General features: G+C 43.0%; 1 protein-coding gene across 1 annotated transcript in view; it reads left to right on the top strand.

Moving 5' to 3' along the window:
* Nucleotides 1–23,310, top strand: part of CUBN (cubilin) — a 309,569-nt gene that overhangs the window by 110,602 nt on the left and 175,657 nt on the right. The window contains exon 28 of the mRNA XM_008002385.3: nucleotides 5,717–5,867. Within this exon, the coding sequence (XP_008000576.3) occupies nucleotides 5,717–5,867 (151 nt within the window). The remainder of the gene's footprint in view (nucleotides 1–5,716; nucleotides 5,868–23,310) is intronic.

The following is a 23,310-nucleotide window of genomic DNA, read 5'->3' as shown; positions in this document are numbered from 1 at the left end:
TACCAGTGATGATTTCTGTGAACTATTTTACATGAGTCAGCTCCTGTTCTCTAATCCCCAACATCTTTCTTTTCTCATAGCTATTTTGGGGTGGTTTCTCTGGAAAAAATGTTGATTCCCTTTGCCTCTGACAAAGAGTTAGAGTAACATTTTGAGCACATTCCACATGCCAGGCCTCATAGCAAACCTATTACGTGGTTTATCTCATTTGCTTTTGGCAACATATTGTGAGATAAGTATCATTATGGTGCCAAATTTATAGATAAAGACATTTTAGGTTGAAGAAGTTCAATAATTTTCACAAAATTGTGTTCTCTAAATTTTAGAACTGGACTATGAACACAGAGCCTGACTCTGGCCACATTGACATTAATCTAGTACATTCTAGAATAAAATGACTTTCCTGCTTGTGATTGAAATGTAATATTCTATTAGTGACACTGACTTCAAAATGCCATTCTATAAAATCATTGAGTATAGTTCTCAAAAATTTAACGATCATCTTTTCATTGACTAGAATTTTTATTCTATAGAAAGAATAGCGGATTCTCTACTACATCTAAAATTTCTCCTCACAGCAGATGAATTATTTCAATTACATATTAAGCTCTGAAGAATAGAGATTTTTTGGAATTTGCAAAGATTTATAATTGGAAATGGGCCAAGTTATTCTCCAGAAGTTTCTCCATGCTTTAATGATATCATCCTAAAGACACTCTTGAGTTACTTTTTCTATATGGACTACATTTAATTAATTCTTAAAATTGATCTTCTATAAAAAATAATTTTCTTCCAGAAAACCTTCCAGGAAATAAAAGAAACAATATTTACAAACAGTATGAATTAGATGTCAATCTAAAACAGAAAGGCTGAGTTTTAATTGTCACTCACTGAGATTCTAAAATGAGTTTGGGGCTGGGCATGGTGGCTCACACTTATAATCGCAGCTCTTTGGGAAGCTGAGGTGTGCAGATTGCTTGAGCCCAGGATTTCGAGACCAACCTGGGCAACATGGCGAAACTCCGTCTCGACAAAAAGTAAAAAAAAAATAAGTAGCTTGGCGTGGTAGTGCATGCCCGTAGTTTCAGCCACCCAGAAGGCTTAGGCAGGAGGATGGCTTGAGCCTGGGAGGGTGAGGCTATAGTGAACCTTATTGCACCACTGCACTCCAGCCTGTGCAACAGAGCAAGATCCTGTCTCAGACAAACAAATGAACCAAAAATAGTTAAGAAAAAAATTAATCTCTACATCCCAAGTGCATATATATAATTAAAATTTTAATTTATTACAGTTTTAAATTTTTAGCCATAAAACAATTTAGCAAGCAAGGCACTTGAAAGGCATATTTTTGTTCTTGGAGATCCTGCAATTCATAAAGTTGACTTCTACTGAGGGGACAGGTGGAGTGCATGGGTCTCTGTTCACTTAGAACTTGACTTGCAGTGACTCCTAAGTACCCTCAATCTTCCAAAAAATTGGATCTCTATCAGTGATTGACCACACTTGGTGTCTTCAGTTTTATATCCTACCCTTTGTTATGGGTCCTTCCTATTTAGAAGTCCACGGATCATTTGCTATTGCAACTGGAGTCTGAATTCACTAATGGTATCGTAAACTACGTGCCAAATTATCAAACCCACACAAAGGAAGTAGATAGAAACTCGTTAAGTGTGGCTCAGGCAAGAGATTTCCTTCCTCTCTGAGTGTGTCAAGAGGAGTTGAGATATTTTGGGGTAGGGTAGGGGTGGGGGGACCTAAGCCACGAAAATCCTAAATGAATAATCTCCTTAAGAGAATAACAAAAGATTTCACCGAGGAAGGTTTTGTAATACACACATCTCCACATCTGAAGATACATTTAATGGCCAATTTGAAAATGTAAGCATTATTTTAGTAATTTAGAAAAATACCTGTAAACATAGTACAGAAATTAGATCTGCATATTCAAGGTGAGAATCACAATCTTTCTTAGGTTTTACTAGTTTCCTTTCTGTAACTCAGAACTTCAAGTATTGCTCACTCTGAGTAGATCTTTAGGCTCTCTAAAAGCAGGGCCACTCCAGTGTGCTTGTCGGTAGTTGCAATGAGTCACAGCTGGATCGTCCTGTGGTTAACATTCTGCTCTGAAAACAGAATCAGAATCCGTGAGACGGGTTTCCATGGTAACCTGTATTTGTATACTTTGAAAAACGCCTGTTCCTTTTTGTGTGGTTTTGGGTGGTCAATTTGTGCGAGAATGAATTGTAGAGGTGACATTACCCATCTGTGTGAATATAAACAAAAAACCTGATTTTATTAACGACAAACTTTAAAAAATGAGTTATGAGGTTTTTTTTTTTTCCTTTTCGAGACATTGTTCTACACATTTATTTATTACTTGATTGGGCATTATATTTAAGCATTTTCATAAATGTCTATTTGATGTTTATTTTAATGCATAATTTTCTCCCCTTCAAAGGCAAAAATAAAAGAATTGTCATTCATCAGTGTTGCCCCCCAAACCTACTGCCTAACCCCTCCACCCCCACCCAGTACTTTTACAATGTGTTATAAAAGACCACTGAACAGCTGAGATTCAGGTGTCTCCTTCAATGCATAATCCCATCCGGAAGGAAGGAAAAAAAAACAATCCCTCTAAGTCATGTGAAAATGCCACGTCTCTTAACCTTGCAGAGCTGAGAGGCAAAAATGCTATGTTGTTCATGACCTTGAGCAGAATTGAAATATGATTCCTCAACATGTTGCAACCTAGTATTCCGTAAGACCCATCGAGCTTAAGGTGATTGTAGTTATGGAGAAATCTTATGTTTTGTTGGATAAGGGTTATGATGGCTTAGCTTGGCTCGGAGGCCTGACAAAAATGAAATAATTTATGCTGTGGTCACTAAATTACAATCCGAAGGTTAAGATTTTGGGGGTGGAAGACAGTAGAGCATTTGCTTGCTAATTACTCCACTACTTGGGAGCAGTATGTTTGTTTCTGTGCTAATTAGTTTAGAACTGGACTTCATGCCCTAGAATTAAGAAAAACTCTAAAGCTGAGATGAATCTCCTGCAGGGAAGCAGGGATTTAGAAGCACAGACTGCAAGATTGGCCTCTTGCCCTCCCGTTTCTCCGGCTGCATGAGAGGGTGGGACTGAGCACTAAGGTGAAAAGCTTCTGTTCCGTTTCGTTTCCCTCTTCTTTTTATGTTGCTTTATTCTTCTCTCATTCTCCCCTCTTCATTGTAGGGGAGCTTTCTGATAAATGTGTAGAATATTAGAAACTTGATAATAGATATATACATTCAAAGCAGTGTATGAAAAACAGAAAAAAAAAAGGGAAGCTACAGCAATAAACCTGAAAAATAAAACTCATCTTTATTCATTTGCTTAAAATGCTTAGGTTTAGTACTTCGGGGTGAATGACATAATGGACTTCTGAGCTTGTCTTTTTAAAAATGTCTGCTGACTTCCCTGAAACCTCACAAGCACGTATGATGAGCAGCCAATTTGAGAACTCAACGAGACAGGTCAAGGTTTAAAAATCTGCAATTTATCCTGACCTTGAACAAGGCCCTTGCCTGGTTCTCCCTTCTACTGAGTGGCACAAAGGATCCAAATCCTTTACGGTCTAAGAGGAGCCTGTTGAAATTGAGGATTGTATGGTATTACTACCTATCTAACTATACAGAGTGCAAGTAATCGTGCAGATTGGGTCCTAGTAAAATAAATACAGCTGGTGGGGGAAGTCACTGGGTTCATTCATTGGAGATGCATGGGGAAGCTGCCTTTATCAAAGGCCTGCTCTGGGCAGTGAGGGGAAGGCCAGAGGTGGTCTGTGCTTTAAGGCAACTCACAATCGGTAGGGGAGGTAAGACACACAAGCCCATAACAAGAATGCCTGGGGATGTGACCATTTCCACAAAAGAAGCACAGATGAAAAGCTAAGGACTTTCAAAGGCAGACTAATTTATGCCTGACTGCAGGGATTAGGGGCGGCTCCATGGAGGTGCTTTGTAACATTTGGTGGTAAAGTTCTCCACACTCTAATCAATGTGTTTCAAACAATATTTCATGTCATAACATTTTGTTCAATGAAAATAATTTGTCAGTCTGGAATTTATTGAATCCAGATTATACATTTATGCACAGATATGTGCAAACACACAGAAATTCACATATACTCTTAAGTAGATGTACTCTCCAAGGGAATCCTCAAGGAAATCCATGAGTCCATTGCCAGGTATTTTCTGTTTCACTGGCACGGGCAGCTTATCCCAAGGGTAACTGGAACAAAGTGTTTAAAGGGAACATGAAGGCGAGTGGGTGAAAATGTAATGGCCTGAGTCCCGAGGAAGCCAGTCTTGTTGGATTGCCATTACCTTTCTCAAATGAAGAGATATAGTAGAGAGGTTTTCAATTTTTATTTTTCAGTTTGGAGATACACAGCCGATAAAATCATTAAATGAGATAGGTTAAGGGGACACAACCTTGCACCCTCCATTTCTCCTTGAGGATGTATAAATACCTCAATGGAAAATTAGACAAAGACATCAGTAAACAATTTCCAAGAGAAGAAATCTAAATGCCCCTAAACATGAAAAAAAAAAAAAATCCTTCAATGCCAAAGTAATCAAAATAACACAAATTAGGACAATTGCCAAAGAGCAATTTTTCACTACCAGTACTAGTTTAAAATGTGATCGTCATCATAATTGACAAAGCTCTTCTGAAAGAAACACCTCTGTTAACTGCTCGTGGGAGGATAAGTTGGTATAAACTTTCTGGTAAGAAATTTAATAATATTTTATAAAGAGCCATATGATTATACTGTTTGTTATTCCCTTTCTAGGAATCTTTTAAAAGAAACATTTAAAATATCAAACAGCTATTTATATCAGCAAAAGATTGGAAATATATGAAACAACAATAGAATTATAATATAAATACATTATATTTGTGGCATTTTATGCCGAGGTTTACACAGACAATTTAGTGATAAGCTCAATGAAAAACAAGAAACACAATTAAATACGTAGCTCAAATGTATAAACACATATATACACCTGCACAAATAGGTATATTACACATATATACAAATGAAAAAAGTATCAAGAGAAATTTTTGGATTTAATGAAATATTAACAGTGTGTGTCTTTAGTCGAATCAATGTTTGTATTTTCCTTTTTCATACATTTCTAAAATGTTTGATTATTTTACAGGTAGCATTTATTTTAAAAATTATATCTTGAGGGGATGGCTACCCCATTTTCTATGACATGATTATTACACATTGTATTACTGTGTCAAAGTATCTCATGTACCCTATAAATATATACACCTACTATGTACCCATAAACATTTTAAAATATTTTAAAATTATATCTTACAATTATAATAGCTGCTGTTCATTGAGCACCGCTATGCGTTGTTAATATGTGAATGCCTACTATTTCCCTATTCTGAGCCTGAATTATACTTTGGACTTGATATGTTGACATAAAACCAAAAGTTACTAGTTGCGTTTCCAAATTTATTGGCCTTAGGAAGCAGATCCATCTCTAAAACCCTCTCTATGCAATTTTCAATTTTTAATTCTTATGTTGAGTTCTGTGTACTCGACCCACCTCAGCAGATTTACCTCAGGAACAGCTTTTGCTACTTGGGTAGACTTGGCTTTTTCCATCCAACAAACCATGTGTTTTTACATGGGGCAGTTTCTCTTCTATTTCAGCTCTATGATGGACCACGGCGGATGGGACGCTACTGTGGAGTAGACCTGCCCCCTCCAGGGAGTACTACAAGCTCCAAGCTTCAAGTACTGCTCCTTACAGATGGGGTTGGCCGCCGTGAGAAAGGATTTCAGATGCAGTGGTTTGTTTATGGTAAGCCTGGTGCTGATCTCAGTTGTATTTGCAGTTGCTATTTGACCAATAATTTTTTCTTTTTCAGTTCCAAACTTAGAAACAATACCATGAACAAATAATGGAACCCAGGTAGTAATCTCATGCAAGAGTTTAAGAAATATACTTAGACACTGATGGAACTTGGAGAGTTAAGTCTGTTAGGATTAAGAGAGGAAGTGACATCAAAGTGGAAAGAATTTGGTTAATTGTATTAATTGTAGGTGTAGTAATAAATTGCCTTAGATAAAGAAAGAAGCAGAATGAAGTTTCTAGGGATGAAGAGTTGAACCTGGGTATAGCAAGTTAACTGCAAGGTGGGGTGGGAGTATCTCAGGTGCAATGGAATAGAAGGAGATTTAAGGCTCACCTTGACGTTAAGCAGAGAAGGGATAGGGATAGATGAGAAAGAATGAAAGTCAGTCAGACAGGGATGGGGAAAAGGAAGGGGCAGGGTTGGCCTGAGAGGAGGAGGATTTGAGCTGAGATGCACAAAGCCAGGGGCATGTGTTGTACTTGTCAAACAGGAAGGGGCATATCTGGATCCCACCTACAAATTGGTGGTTCAGGAAGCAGGTAGGGATCATCATTCCTCTGAAGATGGAAGGTCTCCTTTAACAAGAGGTCTGAAATTACTACAAATCTCAGGTGGGCCAATCTGCAAGTGGAGAGCCCCAGAGCAGTGGTTCCCAAAATGTGGTCCCTAGAGAGAGCATCAGTATTACCTGGAACTTGTTAAAAATTCAAATTCTTGGGCCCCATCCCAGGCCTACAGAATCACAAACTCTGAAGTGGGTCCCAATAATCTGTGTCTTAACTGGTCTCCCTGGTGATTAAAGTTTGGAAACTACTGACAGGTGAAGCCAGCTGAGCTTCTGGGTGGGGTGGAGACTTGGAGAACTTTTCTGTCTAGCTAAAAGTTTGTAAATGCACCAATCAGCTCTCTATGTCTAGCTAAAGGTTTGTAAATGCACCAATCAGCACTCTGTAAAAACACACCAATCAGTGCTCTGTGTCTAGCTAAATGTTTGTAAATGCACCAATCGGCACTCTATAAAAACAGACCAATTAGTGCTCTATAAAATGGACCAATCAGTGCTCTCTGTCTAGCTAAATGTTTGTAAATGCACCAATCAGCACTCTATAAAAACAGACCAATTAGTGCTCTATAAAATGGACCAATCGGTGCTCTGTAAAATGGACCAATCAGCAGGACATGGGTGGGGCCTAATAAGGGAATAAAAGCTGGTCACCCGAGCCAGCAGCGGCAACCCGCTGGGGTCCCCTTCTACACTGTGGAAGCTTTGTTCTTTTGCTCTTCACAATAAATCTTGCTGCTGCTCACTCTTTGGGTCCGCACTACCTTTATGAGCTGTAACACTCACTGCGAAGGTCTGTGACTTCACTCCTGAAGTCAGTGAGACCACAAACCCACCGGAAGGAAGAAACTGCGGACACATCTGAACATCCCAACAAACTAACTCTGGACACACCATCTTTAAGAACTGTAACACTCACCATGAGGGTCCGTGACTTCATTCTTGAAGTCAGCGAGACCAAGAACCCACTGGAAGGAATAAATTCTGGACACATTTTGGCGACCCAGATGGGACAATCACCAAGCGGTGAGTACCATCGGACCCCTTTCGCTTGCTAGTCTGTCCTATTTTTCCTTAGAATTTGGGGGCTAAATACCAGGCACCTGTCAGTCAGTTAAAAGCAACTAGCACGGCCACTGGACTAAAGACATGGGTGTCAGACTTTCTGGGAAAGGGCTCTAAACAACCCCTAACTCTTCAGAGTTGGGAGCTTTGGTTGGCCTGGAACCAGCTTCCGCTTTTTCTATACTTCTGGGCTGAGCTGAGGGTTGACAGAGAGGAAAGCCATTCAGCTCCAGGGTCCCAACAAGTTGGTTGACCCTGTGGCCATGAGTGGAACTCGCAAAGTCATGTCGCCCAAGCAAGACTTGTCCATCTATCCTATCTATCCTGACCCTTGCCTCCTGGGTCCTAATGCCTGTCAGACAAACTTCCTCTCCTTGCTCTTCTCCAAGGCTAGTCCCGCTTCTAAAAACCACTCCCTGTCTCTCGTGCTTTTCTAGTTTCTCCTGTAAGAATGGTTTCTAGTATAAACTCCAGGACTCTGTTACCTTCTTTAGGCACCAGTCAGAAAGACATAATTTTTGCTGAAAGCCCCGTTGTAGTGGGGACTATCTGGAATTTTAGGATCCCTCCTCAGACTAGCAGGTCTAACAAAAGCTATTGCTGAAGCTAGGATATGGGGAGCCTCAGAAATTGTATCCTTCCTATTCATATAAGTGAGGACAAAAGGCATCACACTTCCAACTCTGGAGATCCCTTCCCTCCCTCAGGGTATGGCCCTCCACTTCATTTTTAGGGCGTAACATCTTTATAGGACACGGGTAAGGTCCCAGTACTAACAGTAGAATGTTAGGACTCTAACGGGTTTTTGAGAATGTGTCAGTAAGGGCCACTAAACCTGATTTTTCTCAGTCCTCCTTCTGGTCTAGGAGGACAGGCAAGGGTGCAGGTTTTTGAGAATGCATCAGTGAGGGCCACTAAATCCGACCTTCCTCAGTCCTCCTTGTGGTCTAGGAGGAAAACTAGTGTTTCTGCTGCTGTGTCAGTGAGTGCAACTATTCTAATCAGCAGGGTCCAGGGACCATTGCAGGTTCTTGGGCAGGGAGAAAAACAAACCAAACCAAAACCGCGGGTGGTTTTGTCTTTCAGATGGGAAACAGTCAGGCATCAACAGGCTCACCCTTGAAATGCATCCTAAGCCATTGGGACCAATTTGACCTGCAAACCCTGAAAAAGAGGCAGCTCATTTTTTTTCTGCACTATGACCTGGCCCCAGTATTCCCCCTCTGATGGGGAAAAATGGCCACCCGAAGGAAGTATACATTACAATACTATACTGCAGCTTGACCTTTTCTGTAAGAGGGAAGGCAAACGAAGTGAAATACCTAATGTCCAAGCTTTCTTTTCATTGAAGGAGAATACACAACTATGCAAAACTTGCAATTTACATCCCACAGGAGGACCTTTCAGCTTACCCCCATATCCTAGCCTCCCTATTGCTCCCCTTCCTATTAATGATAAGCCTCCTCTAATCTCCCCTGCCCAGAAGGAAATAAGCAAAGAAATCTCCAAGGGACCACAAAATCCCCCAGGCTATCAGTTATGTCCGCTTCAACCTGTAGGGGAAGGGGAATTTGGCCCAACCCGGGTACATGTCCCCTTCTCCCTCTGATTTAAAGCAGATCAAGGCAGACCTGGGGAAGTTTTCAGATGATCCTGATAGGTACATAGATGTCCTAGAGGGTCTAGGGCAAACCTTTGATCTCACTTGGAAAGACATCATGCTATTGTCAGATCAAACCCTGGCCTTTAATGAAAAGAATGAGGCTTTAGCTGCAGCCTGAGAGTTTGGAGATACCTGGTATCTTAGTCAAGTAAATGATAGAATGACAGCCAAAGAAAGGGACAAATTCCCTAGTGGTCAACAAGCCATCTCCAGTATGGATCACCACTGGGACCTCGACTCAGATCATGGGGACTGGAGTCGTCAACATCTGCTAACCTGTGTTCTAGAAGGACTAAGGAGAAATAGGAAAATCCATGAATTATTCAATGATGTCTACCATAACTCAGGGAAAGGAAGAAAATCCTTCTGCCTTCCTCAAGCAGCTACGGGAGGCCTTAAGAAAATATACTTCCCTGTCACCCGACTCACTCAAGGGTCAACTGATCCTAAAAGATAAGTTTATTACCCAATCAGCTGCAGATATCAGGAGAAAGCTCCAAAAATGAGCCCTTGGCCTGAGCAAAATCTGGAGGCATTGTTAAACCTGGTAACCCCGGTGTTCTATAATAGGGACCAAGAGGAACAGTCCCAAAAGGAAAAGTGAGATCAGAGAAAGGCCGCAGCCTTAGTCATGGCCCTCAGATAAACAAACCTTGGTGGTTCAGAAAGGACAAAAATGGAGCAGGCCAACCACCTGGGAGGGCTTGTTATCAAGGTGGTTTACAAGGACACTTTTAAAAAGATTGTCCAACAAGAAACAAGCTGCCCCCTTGTCCATGTCCATGATGCCAAGGTAATCACTGGAAGGTGCACTGCCCCAGAGTGCAATGGTTCTCTGGGCCAGAAGCCCCCAACCAGATGATCAAACAATAAGACTGAGGGTGCCTGGGGCAAGCACCTGCTCATGTCATCACCCTCACTGAGCCCCGAGTACATTTAACCATTGAAGGCCAGGAAATTGACTTCCTCCTGGACACTGGTATGGCCTTCTCAGTGTTAATTTCCTGTCCTGGACGACTGTCCTCAAGGTCCGTTACCATCCAAGGAATCCTGGGACAGCCTGTAACCAGATAGTTCTCCCACCACCTCAGTTGTAATTGGGAGACTTTGCTCTTTTCACGTGCCTTTCTTGTTACGCCTGAAAGTCCCTCACCCTTACTAGGGAAGGATATATTAGCCAAAACTGGAGCTATTATCTCCATGAATATGGGGAATAAGTTACCCATTTGTTGTCCCCTACTTGAGGAGGGAATCAACCCTGAAGTCTGGGCATTGGAAGGACAATTTGGAAGAGCAAAAAATGCCCACCCAGTCCAAAATCAGGCTAAGAGACCCACCACTTTTCCTTATCAAAGGCAATATCCCTTAAGGCCTGAAGCTCAAAAAGGATTATAGGATATTGTTAAACATTTAAAAGCTCAAGGCTTAGTAAGGAAATGCAGCAGTCCCTGCAACACCCCAATTCTAGGAGTACAAAACTGAATGGTCATTGGAGACTAGTGCAGGATCTTGGACTCATCAATGAGGCGGTGGTTCCTCTACATCCAGTTGTACCCAACCCCTGTACCCTGCTCTCTCAAATGCCGGGGAGGCAGAGTGGTTCGCTGTTCTGGACCTCAAGGATGCCTTCTTCTGCATTCCCCTTTACTCTGACTCCCAGTTTCTCTTTGCCTTTGAGGATCCCACAGACTACATGTCCCAACTTACATGGATGGTCTTGCCTCAAGGGTTTAGGGATAGCCCCCATCTGTTTGGTCAGGCACTGGCCCAAGATCTAGGCCACTTCTCAAGTCCAGGCACTCTGGTCCTTCAGTATCTGGATGATTTACTTTTGGCTACCAGTTTGGAAGCCTCATGCCAGCAGGCTACTCTAGGTTTCTTGAACTTTCTAGCTAATCAAGGGTACAAGGCATCTAGGTCAAAGGCCCAGCTTTGCCTACAGCAGGTCAAATATCTAGGCCTAATCTTAGCCAGAGGGACCAAGGCCTTCAGCAAGGAACGAATACAGCCTATACTGGCTTATCCTTGCCCTAAGACATTAAAACAGTTGTGGGGGTTCCTTGGAATCACTGGCTTTTGCTGACTGTGGATCCCCAGGTACAGCAAGATAGCCAGGCCCCTCTATACTCTAATCAAGGCTACCCAGAGGGAAAATACTCATCTAGTAGAGTGGGAACCAGGGGCAGAAACAGCCTTCAAAACCTTAAAGCAGGCCCTAGTACAAGCTCCAGCTTTAAGCCTTTACACAGGACAAAACTTTCTTTATACGTCACAGAGAGAGCAGGGATAGCTCTTGGGGTTCTTACTCAGACTCGTGGGACAACCCCACAACCAGTGGCAGACCTAAGTGAGGAAACTGATGTAGTAGCAAAAGGCTGGCCTCACTGTTTAAGGGTAGTTGTGGCGGTAGCCGTCTTAGTGTCAGAGGCTATCAGAATAATACAAGGAAAGGATCTCACTGTCTGGACTACTCATGATGTAAATGGCACACTAGGTGCCAAAGGAAGTTTATGGCTATCAGACAACTGCCTGCTTAGATACCAGGTTCTACTCCTTGAGGGACTGGTGCTTCAGATATGTACATGCATGGCCCTCAACCCTATCACTTTTCTCCCAGAGGATGGGGAACCAATCGAGCATGACTGCCACCAAATTATAGTCCAGACTTATGCTGCCCAAGATGATCTCTTAGAAGTCCCCTTAGCTAATCCTGACCTTAACCTATATACTGATGAACGTTCATTTGTGGAAAATGGGATACGAAGGGCAGGTTATGCCATAGTTAGTGATGTAACCATGCTTGAAAGTAAGCCTCTTCCCCCGGGGACCAGCGCCCAGTTAGCAGAACTAGTGGCACTTACTCAAGCCTTAGAACTGGGAAAGGGAAAAAGAATAAATGTGTATACAGATAGCAAGTATGCTTATCTAATCCTACATGCCCATGCTGCAATATGGAAAGAAAGGGAGTTCCTAACCCCTGGGGGAACCCCTGTTAAATACGACAAGGAAATCATGGAGTTATTGCACTCAGTGCAAAAACCCAAGGAGGTGGCAGTCTTACACTGCCAAAGCCATCAAAAAGGGGAAGGAGAAGGGAGAACAGCAGTATAAGTGGCTGGCAGAGGCAGGGAAAGACCAGCAGAAAGGAAAAAGAGAAAGAGACAGAGGAAGAGAGAGACAAAGAGGGAGTCAGAGAGAAAGTCAGAGAAAGAAAGAGAAGGAGATAGAGAGGAAGAGACAGAGAGAAAGTCAGAGAGAGAGGAAGAGAGAGAGAGAGAAAGATAGGAAATCAAAAGAAGGAGACAGAGAGGAAGAGACAAAGTCAGAGAGAGAGAGAGGAAGACAGAAAGTCAAAGAGAGGAGGAAAGAGAGGAAGACACAAAGGAGTCAAAGAGAAAGAAAGAGATAGAAGTAGTAAAGAAAAAAAACAGTGTACCATGTTCCTTTAAAAGTCAGGATAAATTTAAAACCTGTAATTGATAATTGAAGGTCTTCTCTGTAACCCTATAACACTCCAATACCACCTTGTTGTCAGTGTAAACAAGGGCGGAGCCGAAAACACTGAGGCCACTGACAACTGGTAGCCTTCCTATCAAAAATCCTTAACCCAGCAGGTTTCCTAACAGGGGATCTAAATCTTAATTACCATACAAAAGTCCAACCAGGCATAGGAGGAACTCCCTTCAGCACAGGAGGATAGATGGTTCCTCCCAGGTGATTAAGGAAAAAGACACAGTGGGAGTTCAGGAAACTCTTATAGAAGCAGAGTTAGGCAAATTGCCTAATAATTGGTCTGCTCAAACATGGGAGTTGTTTGCACTCAGCCAAATCTTAAAGTACCTACAGAATCAGGAAGGAGTCATCTATACCAATTCTAAGTTAATATGGATGGAATGAGGTTTTATTAATAGTAAAGAAAAATTAAAATCCCAAGCTTACAAAGGTTTTCTACTAAAGTTTGCTAAAAGTTAACAGTGTAACAAGCATTATCCTATTACCACACACTCTCAAAGGATTTCTCAGACAGTTTGCAAGAAATAACAAAATCTATCCAATAAGGATAGTAACTACAATCCCAAATAGACTCTGGCAGCAGTGACTCTCCAAAACTGCCGAGGCCTAGACCATCCTCACTGCCGAGAAAGGAGGACTTTGCACCTTCTTAGGGAAAGAGTGTTGCTTTTACGCTAACCAGTCCGGGATAGTACAAGATGCCACCCAACATTTACAGGAAAAGGATTCTGATATCAGACAATGCCTTTCAAACTCTTATATCAACCTCTGGAGTTGGGTAACATGGCTTCTCCCTTTTCTAGGTCCTGTGGCCGCCATCTTGCTATTACTTGCCTTCAGGCTCTGTATTTTTAACCTCCTTGTCAAATTTGTTTCCTCTAGAATCAAGGCCATCAAGCTACAGATAGTCTTACAAATGGAACCCCAAATGAGCTCAACTAACAACTTCTACCGAGGACCCCTGGACCGACCCACTGGCCCTTTCACTGGTATAAAGAGTTCCCCTCTGGAGGACACTACAACTGCAGGGCCCCTTCCTTGCTCCTATCCAGCAGGAAGTAGCTAGAGTGGTCATCGCCCAATTCCCTGCGGCAGTTGAGGTGTCCTGTTTAGAGGGGGGATTGAGAGGTGAAGCCAACTGAGCTTCTGGGTCGGATGGGGACTTGGAGAACTTTTCTGTCTAGCTAAAGGTTTGTAAATGCACCAACCAGCACTCTGTGTCTAGCTAAAGGTTTGTAAATACACCAATCAGCACTCTGTAAAAACACACCAATCAGCACTCTGTGTCTTAACTAAAGGTTTGTAAACGCACCAATCAGCACTCTGTAAAATGAACCAATCAGCACTCTGTAAAATGGACCACTCAGTAGGACATGGGCGGGGCCAAATAAGGAAATAAAAGCTGGCAACCCGCTTAAGTCTCCTTCCACTCTGTGGAAGCTTTTTGCTTTTGCTCTTCACAATAAATCTTGCTGCTGCTCACTCTTTGGGTCCACACTACCTTTATGAGCTGTAACAGTCACTGTGAAGGTCTGTGGCTTCCCTCCTGAAGTCAGCAAGACCACGAATCCACCAGGAGGAACAAACAACTCCACACCATCTTTAAGAGCTGTAATACTCACTGTGAAGGTCTGTGACTTCACTCCTAAAGTCAGCAAGACCATGAACCCACCAGAAGGAAGAAACTGTGGACACATCTGGACATCTGAACAAACAAACTCCGGAGGCATCAGCTTTAAGAACTGTAACACTCACCGCAAGGGTCCGTGGCTTCATTCTTGAAGTCAGCAAGACCAAGAACCCACCAGAAGGAATAAATTCCGGACACACTACTGTCTTACAGTGATCTATCCCTGGAATGTGTAGTCCTTGTGGGTCTCATAGCAGTAGTTCTCAACCATGATGCTAGAGCTCATTGGTGTATTTCAATCAACTGGAAAGAGAAGTGGAGTTGCAAGATTATACCAGGAATCAAGCATAGACATCTAAGCTGTGGCCCTACTGTCAAAATCAGGGCTGAGCTCTAGCTGAGCACACATGAATGTGTGCAGTGGTTGACTCTTAAGGTTTTTCACATTCTGGTGCACTCATTATGTGAATGTCAGAGCTACATATAACTGAATAGCCCTATTATACACTTAGGAGAGCTGGGCGTTCTGAGATTATAAACTGGGCTCTGAGTGCATTTCTGTTAAAATATGTGTGGGGCTTTCAGTATTTAAAAATAGTCAGTGGTCATCCACAGAGCTACTTGCAGCTTGAAACGTACATTATGAATTCCCAAAGTAAATGAGTTGTGATAATGAATCTTGTAGAAGTCCTGGACCTTCCTCTTCATCAGGTGAGTAGATATTTATTTATTTATTTATTTATTTATTGAGATAGGATCTCGCTCTGTCATCCAAACTGGAGTGCAGTGGTCTGATCATAGCTCACTGGAGACTTGAGCTCTGAAGCTTAAGTGATTCTCTCACCTCAGCCTCTTGAGTAGCTGGGACTACAGGTGTGTACCACCGCACCTGGCATTTTTTTTTATTTTTAGTAGAGTTGAGGTCTTGCTATGTTGCCCAGGCTGATCTTGAACTTCTGAGCTCAAGCAATCCTCCTGCCTTGGCCTCCCCAAGTGCTGGGATTACAGGCGTGAGCCACTGCATCGGGCCCAAGTGGGTGAATTCAACCTAAGTCAACTCATTGATCCATTAAATGCAGGGATTTGATTGATTCATCTCTATAATACAGATCATCTGTAGTATTCCATGATTCTGAAACACATGATTCTAACTACAGACAGTGTGAAAAGAGACAGAAAGGACAGGAGAATCTTGGGAAATGGCCCAGATTTTCAAGGACTGGGGCATTCTCCAGAGCATACGTGCTTCCCAGATGCTCCTGTGCACATGAACCCTGGGGATGTTGTTGGATAGAGGATGGCAAGGCCCATGAATCTGCATTTCTAACGAGCTCCCAGGTAATGCTGCTGGTGCTGCTCTGTGGACTACTCTGAGGAACAAGGTGAGAGCAAGTGTTGAGACTGGAGGAATGAGATCGTAGAAAGACAGTATCCCTAGGGACTGGAGAATCCTTCTGAGATGTTGAAAGGGCACATTGTACTGTTTGTTTTAATGACAGTAAGATAATGGCAAGATCTAAAGCAGAGAGAACTTTCCCCCAGGGACAGAAGTGTAGAAGGTAAGAAATGCTAACCAGGAAGCCTGGGCTCAGGGCCCTGGAGAGTGTTCTCAGCCCTAGATGCACCATTGGAATGGTCTGGGAGTTTTAAAAAGTGCCCATGCCTGGGTTCCAATCTCCAGAGATAGCATTCAATTGGCCTGCCATGGGGCCCTGACTATTGCTAATTTCTAAATGCTCCTTAAGTGATTCATCTGTACAGTCAGGATGGAGAGTTTGCGGGGGCAGTGATTTTGCTGATTACTTTCTTCTCCTAGGTGGCTACTTCCTCTCCCCTTCAGACTGTTCTAGCCTTACTAACCCAAGGCCACTCTAAGGAGCTTGATTGAATGGTCATTGCAGGCTGCACTCAGATTACTGTATCAATGGGCTCTTCCGGCCAACATGCTAAATCTTCTGGTGAAAGCTCTGAGTTTTATGTTGGGAACATTTTTTTCTACCAGTTCTACTTGGAATCTGTCTTCCTTTGGGAGAGTCAAAGGCACCCTCTGTCTATTCTCCTTTCCTGTTTACTATTTCAAAACTTTCTCCCAGTTGCTGGAAACTTGGAGCCAGAATTATGCAACAAAATGTTGCCAGCTGGGGCCAGAACTGAAATATAAAATTGTTTTTTTTAACTCTGTTTTGCTCCCAATATGTAAATTATACTTGGGAAGAACTTTCTGGAAAGGAATTTTTAGTCATTTAGATCTACGCAAAATTGCTTATAATATTCTATAGGTATGCAATACCATGGTACACAGAGTTTAATACTCTGCATCTGAAGTAAGTCTTTAGTTTGAGATAACCTGAGAAGGGGAACCCACAGAGAGGGCGAGCTCTTCCATCGGAGAGGTCCCGCCATTTTTGATCCATTGGAGGTGAATACAAGACATAAATCGTGAGGTATCATTCACGCATTTGTTCATTCCACAGACACTAAGGATGGTACTGTGCTGAGATGGGGAACGCAGAGTGACTCAGACCCGCAGGCTTGGTTCCTACTCTCACAGAGCTAGGCTAGGTGGGAGAAGCTGACATCACACAAAAACACATTTAAATAAATAGAAAATCAAAACCGTGAGTAGTGCCAAGTGGGCACACACAGGGCATCTGTCCTGGGCCTGGCAGGAGGTCAGGGATGATCTCCATGCAAATGAGACCTCTGAACCAAAACCTAAAAAATAAGCAGGAGTTAACTAGGCAAGCAGGAGAAGGAAAAGGATTCCAGGTAGAAGAAAGACCCTGTGATAGGAGGAAGCAGAAAGAGCCCGAGGGACCTGAGAAGTCAAGAGGCTGGAACTGAGTCCAAGAGGAACAGCGCTGCCAAGGCGCTGCAGAGCTAAGCATATAATGTGGCTAAGCACACACACACGCACACACACACACACACACACACACACGGGCAGGGATTCTACAGCCATGGGGCCAAAATAAATTTTAAAATTACTCTCAATGCTCAAGGTTCACACACACCATACACACATACACACACGGGCAGGGACTCTGCAGCCATGGGGCTAAAAAAATGTAACAATTTCAATGCTCAAGAGACACACCACACACACACACAAACGGGCAGGGACTCAACAGCCATGGGGCTAAATAAATGTAAAAATTACTCCCAGTGCTCAAGAGACACACCACACACCATACACACACACCACACCACACACACCACACACACACGGGCAGGGACTCTGCAGCCATGGGGCTAAACAAATGTAAAAATTACTCTCAGTGCTCAAGAGACACACACACCACACACACACAGGCAGGGACTCTATAGCCATGGGGCTAAATAAATGTATAAATTACTCTCAATGCTCAAGACACACACCACACACACACACACACACACACACACACACACACGGGCAGGGACTTTGCAGCCATGGGGCTAAATTTAAAAATTACTCGCAATGCTCAAGATACACACCACACACACACACACACACAAACAGGCAGGGACTCTACAGCCATGGGGCTAAATAAATGTAAAAATTACTCTCAGTGCTCAAGAGACACACACCACACACACACAGGCAGGGACTCTATAGCCATGGGGCTAAATAGATGTATAAATTACTCTCAATGCTCAAGAGACACACCCCACACACACACACACACACACACACACACACGGGCAGGGACTTTGCAGCCATGGGGCTAAATTTAAAAATTACTCGCAATGCTCAAGATACACACCACACACACACACACACACACACACACACACACACACACACACACACAAACAGGCAGGGACTCTACAGCCATGGGGCTAAATAAATGTAAAAATTACTCTCAGTGCTCAAGACACACACACACACCTCTCACACACACACACATTTGGGCAGGGACTCAGCAGCTATGGAGCTAAATAAATGTAAACATTACTCTCAATGCTCAAGTGTAATTGTATTTTTTTTTTTTTTTTGAGATAAGATGTCATTCTGTTTCTCAGGCTAGAGTGCAGTGATGCGATCTCAGCTCACTGCAGCCTCAACGTTTTGTGATCAGGTGATCCTCCCTCCTCATCCTCTTGAGTAGCTGGGACTATAGGGGTGCACCACTACACCCAGTTAACTTGTATTTTTTGTAGAGATAGGGTGTCTCTGTTTTCCAGGCTGGTCTCAAACTCCTGGGCTCAAGCAGTTTGCCCGCCTCAGCTTCCCAAAATGCTGGGATTACAGGCATGAGCCACTGAGCTGGTGATAATATTCTTAAATGCATTTGTGTGAGTGTGTGTAACATATCAGAAGGAAAAGAATTAGGCTTCTCTCAGCACTGCCCCGCAAGGGATGTTCTCAGAATCAGGTGGAGGGCTCAGGACAGCCCCCCTGACGCTGGCCCTGGAGTTGCTCTTCCTGCCCTGGCCAGGTCAAGTGGCTTTAAACTCCTACCCTCTATTCCTCAGAATCCTATCACCTTGCAGGCCCTTCCCCCCACCCCAGCCTCCCCCTCTGACTCTTTTCTAAACTGTGCAGTACGATCTCCAGACACCAAGCAGAGAATTCAAACTCGGCAGTGACATTGTCTCCTGAGCACTGCTTCTGAGGAAGAGTTCCTACACACTGCATTCATTTCCCCAATTCATGCATAAATGCATTTACAAAATATGCTGCTTTGTGAACGACACAAACCTCCTATTGGCTTTAAGAAAACGGATCTACAACCAGGCTTTATTTGTGGGCTCTTTCTGAACATGGCCCTGTAGACATGAGACGAAGTAACATTGCAGGGCCTTTTATGCGGGTCCTCAAAGAGGGCCCCACCCTGGAAATAAAGAAATGGCCACAGTCGCCCTGTCTCTCTAATCGGTTCATGGTATTCAGCCTTGACAGCATTGTCCAGAGGCTGAATTCAGCCTTGGGGGCCTCAGTCTGGGTTGCGGGGGGAGGGGGTGGGGAGTAGGGGTGGGGAATACAGAAGTTTCCGCAGGCTGTGTGAAAAGCAGCCTCCCAGCCAGCTGCACAGACCCCCTCGCCTCTTCTGGTCGTTGCTCCCAGAGGCCTTCTTTCACTTAGTGATGGAATCCAGCATACAAACAAGGTCAAGGAGCTTTGTGAGCGAGAGAGTGACATTTGCAAAGGGAGCTAACCCTTCAGCTGGGAGCTTGCGGGGGCAGGACTAAGGGGCATGTGATCAGGAGGTGATGTCACCCAGGATTTCCACAAAGGAAAACGTGGCCTTTTCTTTGGGAAGATAGATGACATCAGCCTCTCAAATGGGGGCTGGGTCCATTTTATCTTCCTTTTAGCTATTAATGAGATTTCTGAAGCCCTGAGAAGTTTCAGAAATTAGTTTGAAGAGAACATTTTAAAAACCACGTCAAGATCTTTTATGACTGGCTCGGTTTGGATGTAAGCCAGTGCCTTCTTGACTACCTGTGGGCATGAAGCACTGTACCAAAGGGCTTTTTAAAAACATCCTTAGAGCACTGGCAGAAAACTGCCATGAGGTCAGCAGTGTTTCTCTTAAAGTTAGACCTTTGTTCCAGGTATCTTCTTTCAAATGGTCTTTCATTAGTCTTGGTTTATGACTGGCCTTTCAGGGGAATTCCTTCTCATTCAAAAATTTTATTCCTTTTGTGGCTTAGAGTACAGGTAGTAGGATTTCTGGGAGGTTCATCCTTTGAAAACAAAGGTTTTATCTTTTGTAATTCCGTTATCCACTTGTCTTGTGTAAGAATGCCTTAGGGTGTGAGGGTGAGTAAGCTGGGCTATAGGAGAAGATCCGGGCCCAGCCTATAGTGAACAGGCAGCTACAACTGTGAATCATGTTAATTACATGATTATTTACATGTCAATTACACATAACCTCTGCAAGCAGATATTTTTTGAGAACAAGTTTTTCATTCATTCAGCCAACCAGCCAGCACATATTTTGGGCTTGGTGTCTGAATATAGACAGTATTAATTTGCTTGGGCTGTCATAACAAAAATGCCACAGACTGGGAGGTTTAAGCAACAGAAGTGTGCTGTCTCACAGTTCTGGAGGCTGGAAGTCCAAAGTCAAGGTGTCAGCAGGGCTGTTTTCTCCTGAGGCCTCTCTCCTTGGCTTGTGGATGCTGCCTTGTCCCTGTGTCCTCACATGATGTTTTCTCTGTGTGTGTTCATCCTGATAGCTCTGTATGTCCAAATTTGCTCCTTACAAGGACACCAGTCAGATTGGATTAGAGTCCATTCAGCTCCATTTTAACTTAATCACCTCTTTTTAAAGGCCCTGTCTCCAAAGACAGTCACATTCTGAGGTCTGGGAGTTAGAACTTCAAGGTATGAATTTTGGCAGAGATACAATTCAGCCCATAACAGAAAGGAAGCAGATTACATTCTTGACTTTGGGGAGTTAGTCATCGGGTAGGCAAGGCAGGCAAACCAAGTGTAGAAATATATACATAATCCGGGATGCCATGGAAATGCAGAAAAAAATAGCTAGGTCAGCCTGCGGGATTTCGAAGGACCCTACAGGCAGCTTTGACATTTGAACTGAGTTTTAAAGAATGGGCAAGAATTGATCAGACAAATATCTGGGAGAGGAAGGCATTTCTAAGTAGAAGCAGCAAAGCGTGAGGGTACAAAAGTTTTGCAAAGAGCAAGTCCTTCACCTAGACCACACATTCTCTGCATTCTCCACTGGGGAAGTATCAACTCCAAGGAGGTAAAATTGGCTCTTGGTAGGGGGATTAAGAAATTCTTTCTCTTTAATGTATAAAGCATAAAGATATACAGTACATAACAGATATACAATATACTTGTATTAAATTTTCATGGTTGAGAATTTGGAAAAAAATGTCTAAACAGTCTCCTCAGGGGGCTGATAATGAAGAAAATGTGAGAAACACTAGGGAAAGGGAGTGATAGAAGTTGAGGCAGGACAGGTTATCAGAAACCAATTGATAAGAAACATTGCCAGAATTTGGATTTTATTCTACCATCAGGGAAAGACCACCAAGGATTTTTAAGTGGGAAATTCAGTGATGCAAACACAAGTACACTTTAGAATAAGAGTTCTGGTAAGTAGAGGGATGCCTAAGAAGAGGAAGAGACTGAGAGTTTGACTGACTAGTTAGGGGGCTATTATATCAGAGCAGGGAGAAAAGAAATGAGTAGTGGGTGAGGCAGTGTATTAAAGAGCTGTTTAGGGCCGGGCACAGTGGCTCACACCTGTAATCTCAGCACTTTGAGAGGCCAAGGTGGGTGGATCATGAGGTCAGGAGTTTGAGACTGGCCTGACCAACCCCATCTCTACTAAAAATACAAAAATTAGCCAGGTGTGGTGGTGCATGCCTGTAATCCTAGCTACTCAGGAAGCTGAGGCAGGAGAATAGCTTGAATCTGGGAGGCAGAGGTTGCAGTGAGCCAAGATGGCAGATCTAATGGTGGAGTAGATGTGTGTCAGTCTGGGAGAGAGAAGAAGGAATCATGGATAGCTCCAGCTTTCCTGTGGTATATGATTTGACACATGTTGGTGCCATTATTCATAGATAGGAAATCCCAGAAAAAGACCATGTTCAGGGGAAAATTGTGAGCTCCGATTTGAACATGCTGCATTTAAGATGTTCAGGGGATGTATCCTTTCAGCAATGGCTGGTGTGAGTATAAAAATTAGGTGAGGATTTGGGCCAGAGAAAGAGACTTTGGAATAAACTATGTGTTGGTGAATTTGGATTGGGAGCATGATGAAATATATATCCAAAACCGTGCAAGGTATTTTTAGGCATATGAAAGAAATACCACGTTAGTCTTTGTCTTCAAGCTGTGCATGATCAGTTAGGAAGCAGGTGTAGAAAACTAACAGAAGTGCTGAACTGCAAGGTGCCTATTGCAAGGCTAGTGAGGAGGCTGCAAGTCACTGGGGAAAATCTTCACGGACTCTGTGAGATTTTAGAGCCCTTGAAGAATGATCAGGACAAGAATTGACAGATGGTGCCTGGATCAGCATGAGCAAAGAAAGAGATAGAAATAAGCCTGATGTAATGAAGACAATGGGGTATGAGGCTTCATAGACCTCCTGGGCTAGATTCTTTAAAACTCTCAAAGCCAGCCAGACAAGTGTGAACTTAATGTAGTAAGGAAAAGGGAACCACTGTTATTTTAGACAGTGGAGTGGGAAATGTCAAGGGAGGAGATTACAATTGAAGAAATCATAGATCACAGTGATAGAGGCAACCCCAGGGGACTATTCTGGGTCCTGGATACTGAGAGCAGGGAATAGAGGTCTGCAGAGCCAAGACAACTGACGATCAAAGGGGAGTAACATTCTGATAAATCCTCAGCAAAGACACTCAAGGGCTATGTGGCCAGTGCTGTGATAAATCCTGGCCCAGAAAATATTAGACCAATTGCTACATTCTCTCTTCCTAATAATTTCTTCAAAGTTATAACTTTGAAATACAGACTCATGATTACCTGAGTTTTCCAGTTTGAAAATGATTTTAGGTGTCTTTTTTGTTATTGAACAAGCAACTTTTGTTGAACAAAAAATTTTATTGAACAAAAAAATGTTGTTCAATTTAAAATTTTTATTATTGTATGTCCTTGATGCCGCGTGGTGAAATAATTCACAACAATCTGGAAGTATGATGTTGGGCAATGGAAGTGATTTATGAATTGTGGTCAGCAAAGATTCTAGGGCAGGTTCACAGGGCTGAGCTGTGAATCACACTGTCTGGTTCTAATCTCAGGCACAGACCTTCCTCTCCGTAGGTGATGAAATTGCTTTCACAGTGTCGCTTCCTGCTAGGCTGTGATAGACATGACGTCACACAGAGAGAAATGGTAAAGTACCCATCCATCCGCCTCCAAAGTAACCTCAAGAATGTGATGTCAGATAAAGAAATCCTGCTTGGTTTTGGTAAAAATTTAAGTAAAAGAGAAGCTTTTAAAAACAACCAGCTCTGTTTAAGTTAACA

Source organism: Chlorocebus sabaeus, chromosome 9 (genome assembly GCF_047675955.1).
Source record: "Chlorocebus sabaeus isolate Y175 chromosome 9, mChlSab1.0.hap1, whole genome shotgun sequence".
Lineage (NCBI taxonomy): Eukaryota > Metazoa > Chordata > Mammalia > Primates > Cercopithecidae > Chlorocebus > Chlorocebus sabaeus.
Note: the sequence above shows the minus strand (reverse complement) of the source record. Positions and strands in the feature narration are given on the sequence as shown.